The sequence below is a fragment of the Ascaphus truei genome, chromosome 4, assembly GCF_040206685.1.
Source record: "Ascaphus truei isolate aAscTru1 chromosome 4, aAscTru1.hap1, whole genome shotgun sequence".
Taxonomy (NCBI): Eukaryota; Metazoa; Chordata; class Amphibia; order Anura; family Ascaphidae; genus Ascaphus; species Ascaphus truei.
This window is the reverse complement of record NC_134486.1, coordinates 107,721,008-107,742,963: the sequence shown is the minus strand read 5'-3', so window position 1 is coordinate 107,742,963 and position 21,956 is coordinate 107,721,008. Positions and strand designations below refer to the sequence as shown.

At 42.4% G+C, this 21,956-nt stretch overlaps 1 protein-coding gene across 1 annotated transcript in view; it reads right to left on the bottom strand.

Annotated features, from left to right (window-relative positions):
• Positions 1-212: 212 nt before the first annotated feature.
• The window catches only part of BUB1 (BUB1 mitotic checkpoint serine/threonine kinase), a 44,933-nt gene continuing 23,189 nt past the window's right edge, over positions 213-21,956 (bottom strand). The window contains exons 18-25 of the mRNA XM_075596361.1: positions 18,072-18,331; positions 16,044-16,187; positions 14,988-15,097; positions 13,660-13,821; positions 12,280-12,437; positions 3,225-3,402; positions 2,211-2,317; positions 213-2,005 (exon numbers count right to left, since the gene is read on the bottom strand). Coding sequence (XP_075452476.1) covers positions 1,810-2,005; positions 2,211-2,317; positions 3,225-3,402; positions 12,280-12,437; positions 13,660-13,821; positions 14,988-15,097; positions 16,044-16,187; positions 18,072-18,331 — 1,315 coding nt within the window. The 3' untranslated portion in view covers positions 213-1,809. The remainder of the gene's footprint in view (positions 2,006-2,210; positions 2,318-3,224; positions 3,403-12,279; positions 12,438-13,659; positions 13,822-14,987; positions 15,098-16,043; positions 16,188-18,071; positions 18,332-21,956) is intronic.

Below are 21,956 nucleotides of genomic sequence, written 5' to 3'. Positions count from 1 at the left end.
CCATGCAGACAGGCATACAGTGCTTTCACTAATATAGTATAAGATGGGAAAAGTATGGAAGGGGTGGGAAAGGAAAGTAAACCTCTACTCAGCTAACAGGTAAGTTTTTAATGGTGTAGATAAGGTGCTTGTCTGAGAATTGTATTTGCAATAAACCGAAAGAGAAAGAACTCAGTTGAAGTAGCACTCAATTATCAATGATGATTAGTGTATTGATTAAAAAATAATCTTTATTATTCAATTTAAATGTTAAAATAAATGGTGTACAAAGAAAAAATAATAATGTTGACATGAATATGTCAGCTATCTGGGACTGTGCCAGTAGTAGCGGATCGCTACATAAGGATAGACCCTATTGTCGGTCTAAGAGTAGCAGTGTCTAGTTGCTTAAGTTGGTAAAAGTAATTACACTCCCCCTTGGCCAAGGTGAGGAGTATATTGATGTGCAACTACAGCTGATAAATCTCGTCAGCTGCTTGTATGATACAGTTTAACACAGCAATTTGTGCTGTAGTGATATGGTATGTTGTAGTTTAACGCCACGTTGCTATGCAGATGGAGGAGCAATAGAGTGCAGCCTTGCTGCTTGTCCTCAGTATATAGGTGTATAGCTAAAGTTTAGCCATATATACAGCCCCTTGCTCTGAGCCCCCTGTGGTCGCAGTTACCATCAGGGGCAGTTAGATAACATTTCACTGCTATCAGGGCAGTAGGAATTGCGGATGTAGGATACTACCTGTGTATCAGCTGTTTGGCTCTGTTTGGACACGCACACGCACACGCACACGCACACACGCTTATTGCAAATACAGGGGATGTGTGCCAAGCACGCACGTTCTAAGTCCAAATTTATTTGTGTTTTGTCAATGAAATTGTATTTAGATTTTTAATTAAAACATCACAAACACAAATACAATTTCTGTGACAAAAGTCAAAGAAGTTTCACTTACTATGCGCGTGCACAGCACACACAGCTTTATTTTATTACGCATTTTAGGATTTTTTTTTATTACAATAACATGAATTTGTAAGAATAAGTTATAAAAATACGGCAGTTTACCTTCTACTTCAAAACCAATACATGTAACTCCTAACCACCACTTCTATGAGCATTGCCTGAGAGCAATACATTAAGGACATGTTGCATTTTTATCGAGTTATCGCCCCTGTAAATCCTTTAACACATTTCCCCCCCCCCCCCCCTCTAATAACACTATGTACATAATATTCAAGTAGAACTTGGAATTTTTTTTCTGGGTAATATCCCTGCCTCGTGCATCATTTGTAACCTCTTTTGCAAGGTGTTACAGGCACACCTGCTGCAAAACATTCCTCACAGCACTTGTAAATAAATTGTATTTACTAGACTTTAAACACAAACTCCTTTACACATTTGGCTTTTGCAATGATCTAGGACTGGGGTGTAAGCAGATGTTACAATTGGTAATTTACAGTGTACAGAAGAGAGGACCATTTGTGATGCACAAGCAGCTCCTTCCCATCCATAGCTGCAAGATGGTTGGCTCACTCAATAGTAAACGTTCCTAGTAGGGTCAAAGCAAGTTAAAAACAAAAAGCAGCAAAGGAATTGTGGTTGTTATCATCCATAAAAATGCAATAATTGTCTGATCTGTATTAAGATTGTACAACTTTAGCACGACAAGGGGGTGGAGTGTCCCAAAATAGCATTTTCCCAAACCTACAGGCAGTGAAGCTTTGGGCAAGCTTCAAACTCACTTGCATTGTGACATGTCCATCCTGGTTAAAAAAAAAAACTAAGTTCCCATAGCTTGAGCTTTGATTAAAATGCTATTTCCTTGAGGGTTTCTTTTCTAGAAGCAGGATGACAAGTCTGTTGCGCAGGTATTTTATCTTGTGGGTGTACTGGTCCTGAAACGTAGCCATGAGTTTCTCTCGCAGGAGTCTCAGCGGGGACAGGCTATGACAATCCGGGATGTTCAACAGGGTGTTGAAAAACTCAATCCACAGCTCACTGAGATGCATCCTAAGCACACAAGTAGTAGAAAAATACTATTTAGACATTGAACAGGTTAACACAATATTAACCCTTCTTTGCAGTGCAGACTTTAAAATCCAGACGAGATCATTTGCTGTTAATCCGGGATACAAATGCCACTCACTAGGTTCAAAAACTTTTAATGCTTCTAGATTTATTTTTATATTAATGTTCCTGTCTAACAAATACTGACCTTTTGAATGCACTGTCCGTTTTCCAGACACCTTGCTCATTCTTGACTTTCATATAATTGCCAAAAAGCATACAATAAACCGTTCCAGCCACGCCAAAGTAGTCAGTCTGAAAAATAATAAACAACCATATCAGCTCTAGGAATCTGTCAGGTTACCAACATCTGGAAATGTTCACTGTATTTGTATCCATGTTACACAAAGCAAACACTGTAAGCTCAATTTTAAAGCAGTAAATAAAGACAAGTAGATCCATTTAGATCTATATGCAATGTAGTGGCAAAATAGAACATCTAATTGAACAACTGTAATGCCCTAAAGTTGGATTTCAATTGGTCAGTATTGGTTTTTAGCCACTTATCTTGTTACAAATGTTTTACTTCTTACCTGCCCCTATACCACTAGAACTTAAAGGAGCTCCAAGATGATTGCAAAATATTTACCAAGACATTGCACACACGGGAGGCCCTCATCACTAGAAGGTGCCAAGACTTGGCACTGTTGAGTAAATCTGAGCCACTATCTGCCAAACAATTCAGCGGTCCCATAACCTTAGTACCACGAGTGGCCTCTTCAAAAAGAGAAAGTCTCAATTACTGTATATGGAGGGGTTTGAAGAGCAGCAGAAGCAGGTAGAGCCATCCGCTATAATTCAATGCAATAGGAAATAACTCTTGAATGTCTTTTCACCACGTCCAGTAAGTTTGTACTTAAAGTGGAAAAAATGAGCAATATGATTTTTTTTGAAGCCATGAACATGAAGCCATAAATATAAAAGTAAACCAATTAATGCAATAACTGACTGATTAACAGAATTACTGGTGAAATATACAGTATCAGGGAAATCTCAACCTTCTATTATCTAGAATTGGGTACAGGGAACACCTATCAGGGAGGAAATGACAGACAGACATGACATTGAGCGTTGCCCAATACGGCTACTTGTAACTAGAGATTGGGGTTATCATTTTTTTTTTAAGCTGTGCTGTTGGCTGAATGGATTTATTATTACATACCTGATAGTTCCAGGGTTTCTTGGTTAACATTTCGATACACTGGAATCCTGAAGTTTCGCACTTTCCCGTGAATGCAGTTCCCTTGGGGAAGAGGCTCATGTCTATGCTCTGACCCAGATCTATCAATGCTAAACCGTGAGATACAAAGTCCAGGCTGCAGGTGGTATTCTCCAGAAACCTACATAGAGAAAAATCCTCTTAATATAATTTCAGCGTTAAGAGACGGGGAATCTAGTATCTGGCTTTATGGACCTCAGGTGCTCCTTAATTCGTATTTTTAAGGGTCGGATAGTTCTCCCTATGTAACATTTGCACGCCTACATCTTAACAAATAAATTACATAGCTGGTGTTGCAAATTTACCAAAACTAGATACTTACAAAATGAATACATTAATTACATGCAAGAGTTGCTAATGGCTTTAAACAAATGCAAATACGGCAATTACCACACCTATGAAACCCTTTCGGAGAAAAATGCATGGACCAAAAGGTTAAAGGAATGAATCAATATAGCTAGATAAACCATATCCCAAAGATCAAATGCTCGATATTATGGGTCTGAGGGAAGGCTTAGAGACTTCTGGATCTTTGGGAGATGGTGAAAAATAGGTACAAGGGTCTTCCACATACAGAAAGGCCTCTCTGTCATGGAGTACGTGAAGTATAACTCCCAAATCAAATAGATTTTTAATTTGACACACAAATGTGTCAGTTGGATCTCCCTTCAGTTTGGTAATATGAATGATGGTCTCCTAACTGCCAGAGAGCCTCATTCCTATAATCATTGCCGTTTTGAAGAACTATTGCTCCTCTGTATGCATTTTTAATTAGATTTTAATTATTTTTTCCCCCAAGTCATTAGTTTTGCTTGTTCCTTGTCAAAGACTCTTTGACAAAGTACCCTGCGTGGTACGAAACGCACTAGTTTTTTTGGAGAGCTGTGTGTTTGTGAATAAACCTCACTTTTTTGGAGATTGCGTTGAGTTCCTTACTAGCAGGTTAGCAGTGCCCACTCTCCATTCTTTCTTACTTTCACTGCGTATCCTGGCTTGAGCACGCTACGGGCTTACAGGCAAATCAGTTGCTGTTCTTCTTGATGCGAGTAATCCTTATTTTGGGGCTTTTACAGACCCAGTGTGGTCTACCAGGGATAGTTGGGGGTTCCGGGGGCTGGTGAGTTCATTCTCATCTGGTGGTTCTCGTTGCTGGGAGCGCTACCCCCTCCCTGCTATATTCATCCCCTACCCAGTTACATAGGGTTCCATACGCTCATGGTTTATCACAACATTGCCTCTGACCATCTGAATACTTTATAAGTATATTTAAAGAGTCTTTTCTATGTCTGATCATACTTATTAGCATCAGTTCTGGGGTTTATTCCTCAAATTTTTCCTTATACAGAAATGTACACAAGTTTGTATGGAGACACATTGAAAAAATATTTCATGAGAGATGCTGTAAGATCGCCAATGAAACAATGAGAAATGTCCCCTTGACTCCATTCAAGAATCCCTCTACTTTTACCCAAAAGCTATTCATGAAAAAGGTTGTAGACACATTTACTGAAATGGTGATTGGAGATTTAGAAAAGGTAAGTAGCGGATTCAAATGGAAGAAACAATCTTTGCAAAGAAGAGAAAGATGCAGTTAGTAAACTTGTAGAAAATAAGGACATAGTGATAAAAGCAGCAGACATAGGCGGAAGAGTGTGTTACGGATACAACAGATTATAGGAATGAATCGCATAGGATATTGAGTGATGCCACAAGGTATAGGCATCGTTTAGAACATAACCCTACAACATCCTTTATTAAAAAAAAAATAAAAAAAATTTGTATGATCTTTTGCAAAAGGGATATCATGACAGAAAAATTGAGAAAAGAGAGCTAGAGTTCTAAGAGGTAAAACCACCAAGAATTACAATCTTTTATTTTATCCCCCAAATCCACAAAGATCTGGCATCCTCCTGGAAGGCCTACAATATCTGGGATCAAACTTCTTATGTCCAACTTTTCCCAGTTTATTGACCACATCCTCCAGAAGTATGTAGTCCGGTTTCCTTCGTATCTTAGAGATACAACCCATGTCCTCAATACTGTGAAAACTCAAATTGGCAGGATCATTATATATAGGTCACGTGTGACGTGACCTAACTGTATATGGTGATAGACCATGAATTAGGCATCAATGCAATCAAAAGAATATTAGATGAGGATGCCAACATAGATGAAAAGTTGAAATCATTTATTCTAGATGGGATCAGGTTTATACTGACCAACAATTATTTCTGCTTTGATAACTAGTATTTTCTCCAGATTTGCTGCACGGCCATGGGAACCAGGTTCGCACCAAGTTATGTCAACATATTTATGGGTATGTGGGAAGAGAACCACATTTGGTCTGGCAACCCATATGGTGTGAACCTGGTACTATGGAGACGCTACATCGATGCTGTGCTGGGAGTCTGGTATGGTAGACAGAAAGACCTAGAGGGCTTTAAATTATATCTAAATAACACCACTTGGAATTTGACATTTACATAGAATAGCAGTAACACTGCAATACATTTCTTAGATCCATCATTATTTATAGAAGATGAAATACAAAAATGAAAACGTTCTATAAAACGGTGGACGCCAATCTCCTAGCCTACAGCCGTCATAATCCGATATGGATAAGAAATATCCTCCAGGGATAATTCCTAAGAATCAGGAGAAATTGTTCCCAAATTCATAGCTTTGAAAAACAGGCAATTGATCTCCAACAGAAATTTCTGGAAAGAGATTACTGCAAGAAAGATGTTGAAAAAGGCTTTTCCTTTGGCGAGTGGTGCAAATAGAAATGAATTAATCAGCAGGAAAAAGAAGATAGATATAAAGAAAAAATATAAATGGAATGAATTCAGTATTATCACACAGTTCAAAGAAATGGCCCCGAAAATTACTAAAAATTATAAAACAAACATTGGGGGGATTTTACAGAGGTACAAGAAACTAAATTACCTTCTTATCCAATAACCCAGATAGTGTGATTTTTTTTTTTTTTTTGCCCTTTTATACACTAACACTTACACCCAGTTGTCCCATTAAAGATAAAGACATCATGTGGCCGAGGAACCTGAAAGGGTATCTATCAGACATGCTCTGGTTACATAGGGTGCAACTAGAGTTTAAAATGCAAAGACTTTCAGTCCAACATAACAGGCAAGGTATTTGAAATAGAATCTTTTATGAACTGTAAGAGTAAGTTCATTGTCTATTTATTAGAATGCCCATGTGGGTTACAATATGTCGGGAGGACAGGCAGACCCTTAAGACGACATTTGGCGGAACATGTATATAATATATATTTAAAAAAAACAAACAAATATTAACGCACAGCATCTCTAATAATTTTTAAATTAAACAAATCAAAACCCAGAAGGTCTGCTCTGTAAGGGGATAGATTGCCCCAAACCAACTTGAGCGGCGGGGACAGGTTGAATTTAATATCCAGGCGCGAGAGCTTCTAGATTTACACGTTAAAAGCATTGGCCACTGAGGGTCTAAAAATGGAAAAAGTCCGGAGCAGCAATTTGAAAATAAATCTCCCAGATGTTGCAGGTAAAACACCTTTATTTCAGCATACAAGAGAGGGAAATCTCAGTGGAAAACCTCTTTTCCCCGAGGGTCTAAACATAGATCTGGCGTCCTTCCTCAAAGAAAGTTAATCTTTTTTTTCCCCTCCAAATTTTCTCTAAAAAGGTTTGTGAAAAAAGTATCCAAATTTTCAATTTTTTTATTTGGATTTGGTTGTATTTGATATATTTAAAAAAATTATTTTATTGTAAATGCCATTAGCAGCATTTTTGTGGGGCAACATATATGAGGCATTAACAAGAGATGTCAGGTTCTATATAGCAGTGAAGGTGTGCGATTCCCTACTCTTAACTTGTGAGGGGCAAGTTACAATGCCAGTTCACTGATGTAGTCAACGTCATCTCATGTTATTTTGTTATCTCACATGCATATGTGTAATATCACAGTAATTAAATTGCTGAGGAAATTACCATTTTAAAAAGGGAGGGGCGAAGGGTAAAGGAGAGGAAGAGGTTAATGGATTTTTAGGCTATATATAGCCAGTACAGACATTGGAGCTCAAATTACTCCTGAGGAAGCGACAGGCTGGAATCTCAAAACGCGTAGGGTGGAGCTTGTATCAGCCGTCTGAACTGACCCGGAGCACACAGGATAGCAGTGACATCGGGGGAGGAGGCAAATCAAATCGTGACCACAAGGAGAGTGAGATGCCAACCCCAGTTGCCGAATGTGGTGCTGTGCGAGCTCATATTGTGGACACCAATTTGTATCAAGCAGAGAGACCAGTAGAAAAAACAAATAGGTAGCGCTATATCCCACAGTGAGCTGGCAGCCGGTGATATAACCCTGACCCCTAGTCAGGCTATAGAAGTGGAAAAGAAGTTATATCAGTGGCGCTCAACACTGTAATGATCAAAGCAATTCTAATAGATATTATAAAATATATATTTTATAATATCTATTAGAATTGCTTTGATCATTACAGTGTTGAGCGCCACTGATATAACTTCTTTTCCACGCAGAGACCAGACACATTGTAAGTGTTTCATGTGTGGTCTTGCACATCCAATAAATGTTATAATTGTATTACACTATGTACATTTCATTCATTCATTTATGGGTGATTTATGGTGGATTGGAGACTACGTGGGATTAGAGGATCCTGCACTGCAATCAAGCTGTGATACCACACTAACTGCCCTTGATTGTCTTACATGCTATAAGTAGGCAATTGTTATTGTGTGGCGAGTTACACTGTAGTGTAAAAGATTACTGCGCAATGGTCCGTTTTCTGTTTCCTCCTACAGAATTCTTATACGTCTGGGACTGGTTCTCAATGAAAGACTATTGGGACTGGTTTTCTCTATTTTATGTCTTGCGCCAGGGATTGGCCTCTTTTTGTATTAGCTCTATAACAGTCTCAGAGTTCAAAGTTATCGTATGGGGCAAAATGAAGGCCTTTATTGATAAGAGAAAGTCCCCCCTCTGTTAACATAATCATCAACATTTCAGGAATACAGCCAACAAGGTTTAGAAGTACTTTTTCCGTTGGTATATGGCACCTTCTCTTTGAACATCTAGTCCCCTTTCATTTTTCTTATTCCTTATTAGCAGAAAGGGAGGGAATACTCATTCTTTGGTCAAGTAGTCATGTATACGGTTGATCTTGTTCACGTTCTCTGTAGTCATGTCTCCGAACACCTTCTTTGCTAGAAAAGGAAACTGGATGTGTGCAGTTGTCACTGTCTGAGGCATCTAAAATCTTGCTCTCTCAGCATATTTTTTCTTCAAAATTGAGCTCCTTGGATGTTGTTTCTAGAGCACGTTCTCCCCTGTGTCCCTCATTCTTCCTGTTGGGGAGACTTGGTTTCGGCAGACATAAATTTGATGTCTTTCCTAATCAATACGGCCTCTTTCAAATGTCTGTTTTTTTTTTGCTGCATCACTTTTCTCCATTGAACAAATGTGTTTGGATAATTCTAGGGAAATTTTTCTTTTCAATAGAACTCGTAATACAATGTCACTGAATAGCCATCTAATATTTTAATCCAGTTTTTTTGTCTGAAAACCAAATTAGGTTATTTTTTTGACCCTCAAGCCTTTGGGGATCCATTTAACGTTTGGAAAATTACTTAATGTAGTTATGCCCCACCAGAGGCGAATGTCCCAACTAAGAAATGTTTCTAACTGGGCAAATTACTAGGATAGATAAGTCGAGTACTCACAATAAAAAAATCTTTTGTACCTACAAAAATGTATGTATGTATGTATGTATGTATGTATGTATGTATGTAGCCATTAATGTACATAGCACGTTACAGTAGTAATGCTGCTGCATGTGAATCATATAAATAACAAATACCCCAAATGGGAAGTGCTTCAGACAAGTGTGAAATTTTAGGAAAAAACAGTCCCTGCCCGAAAGAGCTTACAATCTAATTTTTAGGTAGGAAGAACGTACAGAGACAGTAAGACGGGTTTCTGGTAAGTGCGTCTGCAGGGGGCCAAGGTTTATGTATGAGGTGTGAAGTATCAGCCATGGAGCTACTTTAAGGAGTTGTGTTTTAAGGTGGGTCTTAAAGGTACAGGTAAACCCCGTTATAATGCGCCTCGCTATACCGCGATTCGGTTATAACGCGGTTTTCCTGTGGCTCCCGTTTAAAAAAAAAAAAAAAATTTAAATTTTTTTTTTTTGCACACTGCACACACACTGCACACACACTGCACACACACTGCACACACACTGCACACACACTGCACACACACTGCACACACACTGCACACACACTGCACACACACTGCACACACACTGCACACACACTGCACACACACTGCACACACACTGCACACACACTGCTCATTGCACACACTGCTCATTGCTCACACTGACACTGCTCATTGCTCACATTGCACACACCACACATAAATCAGCCTTACCTTGGGGATGATTGGTGAGGCATGTGGCTACAGGGGGGGGGGGCGCTGCGTGCCGCTGGGGGTGATGGCTGCGGGGGCCCCCGATGCTGCGGGGGCTGGTGGGATGCTGCGGGGGCTGGTGGGATGGCCCGTGCAGCGTGGGGGGGCAGGTAGGTGGGGGTAGGTTGGCGGTACGGCCGGGGCGGGGGGTGGGACGTCATTGGGGGGTGGGGGGGTGGCGGAGCCCTGCGATGCGGCGGAGTGGCAGGACGACCCTGCAATGCGGCGGGGCGAGGGGGCCCGGTCCTGCGAGGGGGAGGGTGGTGACGGTGCTGGGGGGGTTGGTGCTGCAGGGGTCGAGGCGGCTGATCACCTGTTCCCCGGGCCTCCCTCTCGCGGGAAGGGGCTGGGAGGGAGAGGGAGGGGGCTGGGAGGGAGAGGGAGGAGGCATGTGGCCCGCATGTAGGGCTTCCGGACACCTCTTCCTTCCTTCCCTCCCTCCCTCCCGAACAGGCACGCGGCGGCCATTTTTTTTTAAATTAGCGCGACCCCGTTATTAACGCGGTGGTCTCGGGGTGGACCCCGAGGACCGCGTTATAACGGGGTTTACCTGTAGTTGGTCAAAGATTGAGGGGAAGGGAATTCCAGAGGTGTGGGGCAGTCAGTGAGAAAAGTTTAAGGCAGGAGAGAGCTTTAGACACAAAAGGGGTAGAGTGAAGACATCCTTGAGCAGAACGGAAGAGTTGGGATGGTGTATAGCGAGAAATTAGGGCTGAGATGCAAGTACGGGCAGAAGAGTGTAATGCTTTAAAAATGAGGAGGAGAATTAAGTGCGAAATGCAGGATTTGATTGGAAGCCAAGACAGTGATTTCAGCAGGGGAGATGCGGAGACAGATTTAGGAAAGAGTAGAGTGACTTTGGCAGCAGCGTTTAGGATAGAATGTAGGGGAGACAGGAAGGCCGGACAGCAGGAGGATACAGTAATTGAGACAAGAGAGAACGAGGAACTGTGTCAGAGTTTTAGCAGTTGAGCAGCAGAGGAAGGGGCGTTTCTTTGTAATATTGCAGAGAAAAAAAACACGACAGGTTTTTAACTACCTTTGGAATGTGAGAGAGGAGTCGAGTGTGACCCCATGGCAGTGTGATTGTGTTACTGGGTGCATGATAGTACTTTCATGTTCAGTCCTTTTTCCTCAACCGGTGTTGTGCAATTGTATACAAGTACTCAAATTTAGAATTTTTGGATATACCATCATTTGTGATTTATATCTTGAGTATGTATGTTGTCTTGTTTAGATTCATGAGAAAAAAAAAAAAAAAAAAGTGGTATGTGCCAAGCACACGAGTTATAAATGAAACTTGTGTGTTTTGACACAAAAAAGTCTTTCATGCCATAAATGAAAGTACAATTTGCTTGATAAAACACAGTGAAGTTTGATTGTGAAGGTGCGTGTTCAGCACACACGTGTATGTGTACATCACACCTCCCCCCCCCATCTCCCTCCTCTGCACACACCTTCTGTATCCTGCCTTCAAGCCGCTGAACTTTGGGGGCGGGGCCTACACAGGCCGCCCGCAACAGCAGTGGAGAGAGGCCTGCTGCAGGAGGGTGGGGGAAGCTGGGGCCCGGTACCCATGCGCAGAGCTGCCTGCCCCAGGGCAGCTGGAGCCCGACCAGAGGTCAGGTAAGTGCCAGCGCCGGGCGGTATTGTGCCCCGCAGGGGTGTGTGTATTTACACACACACACACAAAATACAATTCTGCACATGCAGTCACTTCCGTTATTTTTTTTTCCGTGACAATTTTCACGGTTTTTTCCTACGAGATTTTTGGGATGGCACTGCCACGAAAGAAGTTTCACGTCAAAAACGTGGTCCAGCCCTTGGGTTAGCCACTTAAAATTCATGCGGATATCCTAACTATATATTTGTCATTAATCAATCAAATCATAATCCAATCGTCCGATAAGCAAATGCAGAAGAGAAATCTTCCCATAAGTTATATATTATTATCACCACCATTATGGTAAAGTCAAAGACGGTTCATCTTCACATGATACGAAAGAGAGACTGACTTAAATACAATGGATCATTTTGGTTATATCCACTTTGGATATAAATCCTGACTGTATTGGTAGAAATATATGTTCTTTGGAGTCAAATAATCTCTGCCTTCCTCCACTTAATGATTTTTATGTCCTAGAAATAAATCTAGTACACCCTCAGGGAAAAAAGATTATGTTCAACAAAATCTGACAATCCTTCCACATGTAACTCATTAAAACATGTCACTGCCATTAATCCACTTCAATCCTGTGTGGGACTGCCCCTTTCATACTCTATTGAGAGTGATGTGGTTCTTAAGCTTTACTAGGGTGCTACCCATTTCAACAGCTCACGGAGAGGATCAGCAAGCCATAATCTTAAGGTTTAAATGTTAAATCCAATAGCTCAACAAGATTTTTCAATGCCTCTGCTAAAGTGAACCGACATACGTATGTGAAGTAACATGAGTCAAAAAAATCATGGTTATTAAGTGGAGACCAGAGCTAATACTTGCCTTTCACCAAGGGCAAAGTTATCAGGCTTGATGTCTCCATGGATGATCCCAACGTCATGCAGCTGTTCCACAAGGTACAGAATGTTGATGGCAAAATATATGACTAGTGGCTGAGGCATCACTTTCTCATTCAGGTTCTTGTACAAATTGATGGCATTCTGGAAGCCGAGAAAGATTTCAATAAATAAAAAAACAATTATATTTTATACCACACACACACACACACACACACACACACACACACACACACACACACACACACTTTTAGATTGTGCGTGTGTAAGTATAACTAAACACCTCCATTCAGGAATTAAATACATGTTTAAAACACAAATAGACACTGTAGAACTTCATATACAGCTCTGCCTGCACCTCAATAAATTATTTTTTCCTTGAGCATCTGCAAATTCTACATTACCGCATTAGTTAGACATAATATTTTACTTAACATAGCACAGCTTCGTCCCTTAAATCTCTGTTGCAGCCCATAGCTGCGAGCCGTGCAGGGTTTGAAATGCACAGAATGTGAAGGGCAACCAACCCTTTGAGTGCCACGGGCCTCCATTCCACTTCCTTATAGAAAAGGAGGCAAGAAAATGACAACATGGCTACTAGATCATGGGGCCCCTGGTGTGCCAGACCCAATGACGTACAGAAGTCTGAAAGGGCTGATTAAGCCCTTAAAAAAGGGGCAATTCTTTTGAGGAACGAAGTGAACAAATCCAGTAACATATTTAATGGTGATTGATGCAGGAAACCTAATCTTAAAAATAAAAGTGTAAAGATTCGTTTGTTAACATTGCGGAGACAAGGACAAGGGAGGGGTTCAATTTCCTCTGGCTACTTTCCTGCTGTGCGATGTCACCGTGTGTGTGTGTTAGCAAGTGCACAGCCAGAGCCCACTCTCCGCTTATCTTTATTGGCTCTGTCAATGAAGGGTTTGCTTTACTGGTGTCCCACCCTGTCCTTAACATCTCCCCATTCCAAGACCTAGAAGAAATGTAGGATTAACCCCTTTGTGTCCGAGGGTTGCACCACCTCCGTGGCCAGGAACCCTCTGGCACTGCTGCATTACGTGATCGTTTATCGGAACGATCACGTGATCCATTTTCTGTCCCAGCCATTGGGCCCGGATGTCACAGGGAGTGGGCGCCCCACCTTCAGTGTGCACCACGATTGAATGCCTATAACCTTACAGCCCATGAAAAAACAAGCAGAGGCTAAATGACATACTGTGCACTGAAGGGGGTATCCCAGCAAAAAAAATAAAATAAAGTGTAACAAGGGAAAATATTTGCCATTTGGTTACATCATTTTTTTTTAGGCAAGATTGCACCTTCAAGGTTTTACACTGAAATGTATTCAAGCATCCAATCTCACCAGCAGTGATCCGCAACTGTACAGCTCCCCAACCAGCACGCTTCCATTTTGGAAGAAGTGTCCAGTGTAGAAGCTGATGAAGAGGTGTCTCAGGTGTGCACTGATCCGCTCGGTTATCTGTGTTCCGATGTAGAACTCCCAGGGCTTCGCTGGCTTCTGAATCTAGAATCAAAAGCAACCGCATTCATTTCAAGAACTCGCCAGGGCCCAATTTGAAACAGGCAAAGCTTTAAGCCTTTCACCCGGGACTGTGCAAATGGCAGCCCCCAGGCCTGGTTAGGCCCAATAAGGGTCTTCATGTGGCCCTTTAACTTTGTCCCTGGTCATTTCATTACAGTTTAAGCATCGTAGTGCAGTTTTTCACACTGAAACACGTCTAATTTAAGTTAAAGTGTATATGGTACATATGTTACAAAGGCTTGTAAAATGTTTAAGTAATGTTTCATATATCAAATTACAATGAGCTTCTGCCCCTAAGATCATTTCTGATCCAGCCACTTTTGAAAACTAGTTTAGGGGCTCTACTTTAATCCCTTAAGTCCCCTATAGATGTACAGCATAAATCATGAAGGATAGCATCCAGGGAGCCCATATGACGTGTACTGTACATCGAGGTTGCTTGTTTGTTAGGGGACGTTCGTGAACAAATCTAGTCCTGCAGCCCGGCACAAGGAAAAATATCTGGTAGCCAAAGTGTCCAGGGCCAATAGAAAGCTGCAATGTCATCAGGAGATTAAGTGGCTTTCTATTGGTGACACTGCACCCATGTTCGTAGTTTAAAAACACAGAACATTCGAATAGCTTTTTACTGGGAAACCAGGCGTTGCAGGACATCAAGGAACCACAGATTAGCTATGGGGGACACTGCAGTCCAGGTAAGCTAAAATAGAGAAAAAAAAAAAAAAAAAAGGGGTTTGGGGAGGATGGCTGCTTTACAGCACCAGGTCATACCATTTCTAATAAACGGAAAAAAGTTTTCCTTCACATTAGAAACGACGTGCAAGCTTTTCAGTCTGTCACACACTATCTGGAGTAAACACTTCAGCAGTATGGCTCTTAACCTCACTGGAAACTTACAAGCACAAGTGTGAAAAGCTCGGAAAAAGGGTTGGCAAGCTGCGTACAGCACATCTTGCAAGATGCTATACTTTGAAATTCATTCAAACAGGGTTTCTTTATTAGTGGATGCCTGAAACGCATGGAGTCCCGGCTGAACCAAAGATGGTCAACACAATTAGAGTGCTAGAGGGGCCTGTAACACAGTAACACTTGCACACAGAGGGTTAACTATTTGGGTCTCACTCGCTCATCAACAAGTTCTCCCTTACCTTCAGTATAACTTTCTGGCTGCTTATGTTTGCATCCACCACAGACGCTTGGTAGACGTGAGCGAAGGCTCCTTCTCCAAGTAAGTAATCAACGTGGAATGACTGGGATCCTTGGGGGGGGGGAAGGAAAGTCATTATCCCAGGCAGGTTTTGTATTGAGGAATGGTATTAGAACGAGACTACCAACAATAGTGAAAGTCACAAATAAGGTGCTGCATATGCAGCTCTCAAAACGGGGAGCAACACACAGCAAAGATGTATTTGGTAAGGGGGGTGGATGTCTTGTGGGAGATTCTTATGGGAGTCCATTTATAACAAGGTCTCCAAGCTGAGAAACAAAACCTGCATCTATCTCCAAAGAATTTTTTTTTTTTTTTTAATTCTAAACAACCGGATTTTTTTTTTTTTATTTGATAAATATATTGCACATTTCTGCAGGAGGGAGACTTTGCAAAGGACTTCAATTAGTAGTTCTTAGGTTCAAAATGGAATAATGGCAGCAATATGTTTAATGGGTTAATTTTTTTTCTTTTCTTTTTTCTTTAAAACAAAACCCAAGGAATATTCGAGTTAGTTTGTGAACATGGCGAGGAGAATCTTGGGAGGGGTCTTATGTCCTCTGGCTGCTCCCATTTGTCTGATGTCACCATGTTCAGTAACAGTTTGCAGTCAGAGTCCACTTGTCTATCAGAGAGCCAGTAAATAGAGAGCAGGAGGACAGGGCGAGAACAGTACAGGAAATAGGTTGACCGACGATAACTTCTCCCAGAGGAAATAGAATTTGCGCTTACCTTAACTACACAAAAGCGGCACAATATTTGCTTAAAGCTTGGTTACATTTGTTAAAGGAAGCCAAATTAGATTGTTCCGTTCTGACAAGGTTTCTAGGTCAGCTACTAAGGATTCTCCCCCCATAGACTCAAAGCCAGTTTTGCACATTCGTGTCCTCCCTTTCAAGAAGCCAGTATATATGAGGCACTTCCAACAAGAGCACTTCACTTGTTCCTTACAAAGTTGCTACGTAAACAAAATATTGAACAGCCTTTTCTGCCTCACCAAGCTTTATCACCATCTTGGGCTTCACTGCTGGAAGGTTCATGTGCCAATCGTAATAGTTGCTGAGGGAATTAAGTGGTTTGGGCAATTGAGACAGGAGACGACCAATCAGTTGGTCATCCCACGCATTGTCAACGATGACTTCTGCAGGGAAAAACAAAAACAAATAAGTCGTTCATTATAGCGACAGTCACAAGCCCCCGGGTGGCAAGTCATTACACTTGGTGAGGTGAACAAGCACAAAAAGAACAGAAATAGGAATGGAGGAGAATAAATGCGTCAAGATATTAATACCCAAGAACAGAATGTACATTTCCTAAAATAGGAAACATCAAAAAGGCAAATATATGGTTTTCGCATAGCACTGCTCATGTGCCTAACATTGTATTTAATGCAGAGTAAACAATTTTTGTTACTCAAGACAAAGGAGGTAAATTCAGCGACTTGTAGAGCTGCAACTAGTTCACGTATTAGGCCTCGTCCCACTTCACGCGGTACAGCGTGAAGAAGGTACAGCCCTCTATGGGGCCAGCCCCAGTCACTAGCTGCCTGCTCCTGCAGAAAGAGCGATGCGCTACCACCTTTCCCAAGAGACAAGATTGTCTTTTGGCGCAGTGGCCACGCCACAGCAACGGTTCAGCCAACGAGAGCGAACTAGCCGCGTGATATCATGGCCACATCCACACCTCCACGGGGGCCGTAGCCTAGATCTTGCCTTTGCTCCCCCTGCTCTTCTCAAGAAGTGCTTCCCATCGCGACCCCGAAACCACAGATCGCGGCTGAAACAGGTGAATGCGTCACCAGGCGCTCCGACGCAAGCGTGCATGCATGCAGTGACTGGGGCCATAGCCTTAGTCTCCCACTTTGAACTAGTGTGCCCTTTTGCAGAAATATTACATTTAGAAGTTAACAGCACCAATGATCAATAAGCAATTTCCCTTTAGTATGGGGGAAAAAAAAAAATCTTGGTTGTAACAGTTTCAGTTTAGTTAGAGATGAGCTGGACACTGTTTTCTGCAGGTAGATAACACGCACAGACAGGAACAGCCGCATTAAATACACACTTCAGCCTCACCCCTCTATGGTTGGAATGTAGTTACTGTCAGCTTTGGGATTTTACGTATGCCATGAAATTTTGACGCACAATTGACGCAAAAAGCATTTAAATTGTGCGTTTCCCTTTGGCAACATATCAAGGTATTTTCTCCATGTGAAACAGCACCGATTATATGAAGATGTAAAATTGTTACATTTCTTCTTTTAATCTGCACCAAGCGCCCCTCTCCCCAATTATGAGGCGGCATAAACCGCAATGTTTGCAAATCTGCATCACATGGAATAAAAGAAAGTCGGTTACATACGATGCACTGGAGCGAGCGCAAAATTACATACATCTCAATATCTGAGTCAGTGCTTGGGGGGGAGAGAACAGCTGCCACCAGCTATCATGCTAATGGGTCAAACAATGCACTGAAGGAAACTGCCTCGCTCTGCTACCATGCAAGTTCTGTAACGTACACAATGCAATCACCATGGTGGATATGGTGCGTGAGTACAAAGTACAGGCATACCCCGCATTAACGTACGCAATGGGACCAGAGCATGTATGTAAAGCGAAAATGTACTTAAAGTGAAGCACTACCTTTCCCCACTTATTGATGCATTTACTGTACAGCAATCGTCATATACGTGCAGAACTGATGTAAATAACGCATTTGTAACAGTCTCTATAGTCTCCCCGCTTGCGCACAGCTTCAGTACAGGTAGGGAGCTGGTATTACTGTTCAGGACATGTTGACAGGTGCATGCGCGAGCTGCCATTTTCCTATTGGGCGCTGTGTACTTACTCGCGAGTGTACTTAAAGCGAGTGTCCTTAAACCGGGGTATGCCTGTATACCTTTCAAATTATTTGACAAGATACCAATTTTCTGGCGTGTCAAATACTGAAGTTTTCCATGTATTTTTTTCATTTAGAAACACACACACACACACACACACACACACACACACTATTTCTACATCCTTACCTGGCGTTTTGACAGGTGGCTTGAATGCCTCAAACTCATCCACCTGCGGTGTTATGACTCCCAGAGTATCATCGATGTTTGAGAGGACGCTCTGGTGTAACGTGTCTGAGAGTTTACAGGCAGCCAGGCGCCTCCCCGTCTGCTCCACCTCAACGGATGACACGTAGATCATTTCAGCTTCTGGTGGAAACACGCTGCAAGAGGACGACTGCACAATGGCTGAGGACTTGGACTGCTCTGGGCTTCGCTCTTGAATAGGGCTGAAAGCATAAAAGGAAATATATGCATATATATATATGCACACACATATGTGGTACACACATGATGGCACACACATATGTGGTAAAAAGGTGCTTGTCCCATACAGGTAATGTATAGATAGGTTCCTTACCGAGTAGATCCAGGATCCCAAGATCACGAGGCAAGAAGGAGACAGCACACTCAAAAGGTACAAAAAGCAGCGTGTATTCAGTAGAAAAACCGGCACATAAACCCGACGTTTCGGTCCTTGACACAGGACCTTTCTCAAGGGAGTGCTAATACATAATGACACCTGACAAACATATATACCCACCACCCATTAACAAACAGATCCCTGATAGGCTAGACCATGATGTAAGACAGCTGTGTGCACTAGCTAATCAATTATGACATCAGCACTGAACAACAGTGGTCTCAGATGGCGTCTCATATATCATGCTGATCATTACTGCCATATATAGGGAAAACAAGCCGGATGTTTAAGGAAAGGATGGCCGTTCATAGGTCCACCATTAGAAAAGCTTTGTTGGATAATGACAACGGTGATGACCTACAACACCTTCCAGTGGCAAGACACTTCAGGCAATATAAGCATGGTTTATCCACAATGAAGTGTATGCCTATCCTACAAGCCAATACATCCTCACGTGGGGGTGATAGGAATAAGTTGCTGCTTCAACTGGAGGCCAAAATGATTTATGAACTAAGAACAATGTCACCACACGGTCTCAATGAAGATTTTCGCTTAGGATGCTTCATCTAATATGATAAAAAAACTCAACTTGACACTTGGGACATTTTTTGCACATTGTCTTTATTTTTATGCCATTTTTGCTTTTTGCTTTTGACTTTCTGTTTTTGTATTGGTGCATTATATTATCTGTGCAATTTTTTCTGCATTTTTTACACTTTTTGCATTTTTGTGGTTCTACCACATTAGCTCTTTGCTGGTTGTGTCTGTAATTTTTTTCTATTTTTTTTCTGTTTTGTTGCTTATTCTCCTTTCTATTGCCCTATCCACCTTATGTCCACTGTATTTAATAGTAATGCTTTATTAGTATGCCTCTGCTTTCATCTTGTGTCCAGTCCTCTGTCTTTCTGTCTCATTTTTATGCACTCACTCCCCATGTGTCTTGGGACTCCATGGTAACACTTCCCTTCCCGTCCCTTTCATTTTGTTATTTTTCCCTCTTTAACTATGGTTACCTGATGTTATGACACCTGTTCTATATTTATGCTTTTTAAACTCATGCTAGCCATGCATGCGTTATCATGCTTGCTTTATTTACATTGCGATTGAAGTTGCTGTTTGTGTCTTTTTGACGCTTTAATTAGGTATGATATGCGATGCTTTGCCCATGTGTTAGGTTGCCTATTTGAGCCAGCACTGTGTGCACATTGGTCGCTTGCGTCTTTAAGGATATTTCTCCATAGCTCATTGCAGTTACGTATGCTGTGCATGCGCGCCATTGTTGTTTGGCAGTGGTGGTTAACTGGTTACGTTTGACGCCATCCGACATGGTGTTTCCCAGTGCTGACGCCGGTATTTGAATGTTAGTCTCTACAGCTGCTATTTCAATTATGTATTGTTAGGATATGTTCCACAGATATGCTCTGTTGACCTTTTTGTGCAAACTAACATACGCATTGAATGCCTGTGCCTTTTAGGTATTCCCCTTATTTATTTAGTTGCGATGTACATTGCGCACGCGCGCCACTGCTACTTAAGGCAGTAATGATCAGCATGATATATGAGACGCCATCTGAGACCACTGTCGTTCAGTGCTGATGTCATAATTGATTAGCTAGTGCTCACAGCTGTCTTACATCATGGTCTAGCCTATCAGGGATCTGTTTGTTAATGGGTGGTGGGTATATATGTTTGTCAGGTGTCATTATGTATTAGCACTCCCTTGAGAAAGGTCCTGTGTCAAGGACCGAAACGTCGGGTTTATGTGCCGGTTTTTCTACTGAATACACGCTGCTTTTTGTACCTTTGAGTGTGCTGTCTCCTTCTTGCCTCGTGATCTTGGGATCCTGGATCTACTCGGTAAGGAACATACATACATACATACATACATACATACATACATACATACACACATATATATATATATATATATATATATATATATATATAAAAATCAGTTGTATCCTTGTCTGAACATCTACAAAAGCAGCCACTTACAGAAGAAGTTGGACCATTACAGGTTTGGCCCATATCTACGAAGCGGTGCTGTTAAAATAACTTCTGCCACTGGAAGACACCTTATTTCTCATTCATTTGAGCCATATGGACTCTTGTGGTCATAAGTAATAGCATGATAATAAATATATTAATGAAATGGCCGTGTTAGTCCAGTGACGATAGTGCAGAATAAATGAGTACTTCAGTACTAGGTGATACCTTTTTTATTTGGACTAACAATTGAAATCATAGGACAAGCTTTTGAGAGTTTCTCTCTTCCTCAGGTCGGCAATACTGATTAACAAAGGGTTCTGCGGCTAAACCAGAGATTTCTCTTTTGACCATTAGGTGGCGCTGTGCTACACAGCTGCATCTCCTCGCATCAGTGTGGTGAGTGAGAGTGGGACAGGGGGAGGGGGAGGCAGTGTGTGAGTGTGACATGGGGAGGGAGTGTGAGTGTGACATGGGGTAAAAGAGCGACATGGGGTAAAAGAGCGACATGGGGTAAAAGAGCGACATGGGGTAAAAGAGCGACATGGGGTAAAAGAGCGACATGGGGTAAAAGAGCTACATGGGGAGAGGGGGTGAGAGGGAGAGAGAGACACTGGGGGGGAGGGAGAGAGAGACACTGGGGGGGAGGGAGAGAGAGACACTGGGGGGGAGGGAGAGAGAGACACTGGGGGGGAGGGAGAGAGAGACACTGGGGGGGAGGGAGAGAGAGACACTGGGGGGGAGGGAGAGAGAGAGAGTGGGGGGAGGGAGAAAGAGAGAGAGAGAGAGTGGGGGAGGGAGGGAGAGAGTGGGGGGAGGGAAAGAGAGTGGGGGGAGGGAAAGAGAGTGGGGGGAGGGAAAGAGAGTGGGGGGAGGGAAAGAGAGTGGGGGGAGGGAAAGAGAGTGGGGGGAGGGAAAGAGAGTGGGGGGAGGGAAAGAGAGTGGGGGGAGGGAAAGAGAGTGGGGGGAGGGAAAGAGAGTGGGGGGAGGGAAAGAGAGTGGGGGGAGGGAAAGAGAGTGGGGGGAGGGAAAGAGGGAGGGGGAGACACTGAGGGGCGGGATAGAGAGACACTGGAGGGGGAGTGAGAAATACTGGGAGAGGGAGAGACTGGGAGAGGAGTGTGGAGACTGTGGAAGAGGGGAGAGAAGTCCTAATGTGGCAAAGAAGAGAGTGATTAATAATACAGCAGAAATGGGGACGCTATTAGACAAATATATTTATCTTTAAGTGATGTAATTTGTGTTATAAATACTTTTTTGTAGACGCGTGGCGGGGGCGTTACAAAGCTGGTTCGCCCTCATTGGCTGAACCAGCACACGTGCGCTGACGTCATGTGATTTTTATTACACCAGGCAGGGGGGGGGGGGCCCCGAGAAATTTCATGGATGAAAAGGGGGGCTCGGCATAAAAAGTTTGCTCACCCCTGCGTCTAAGGCCTTGGCGC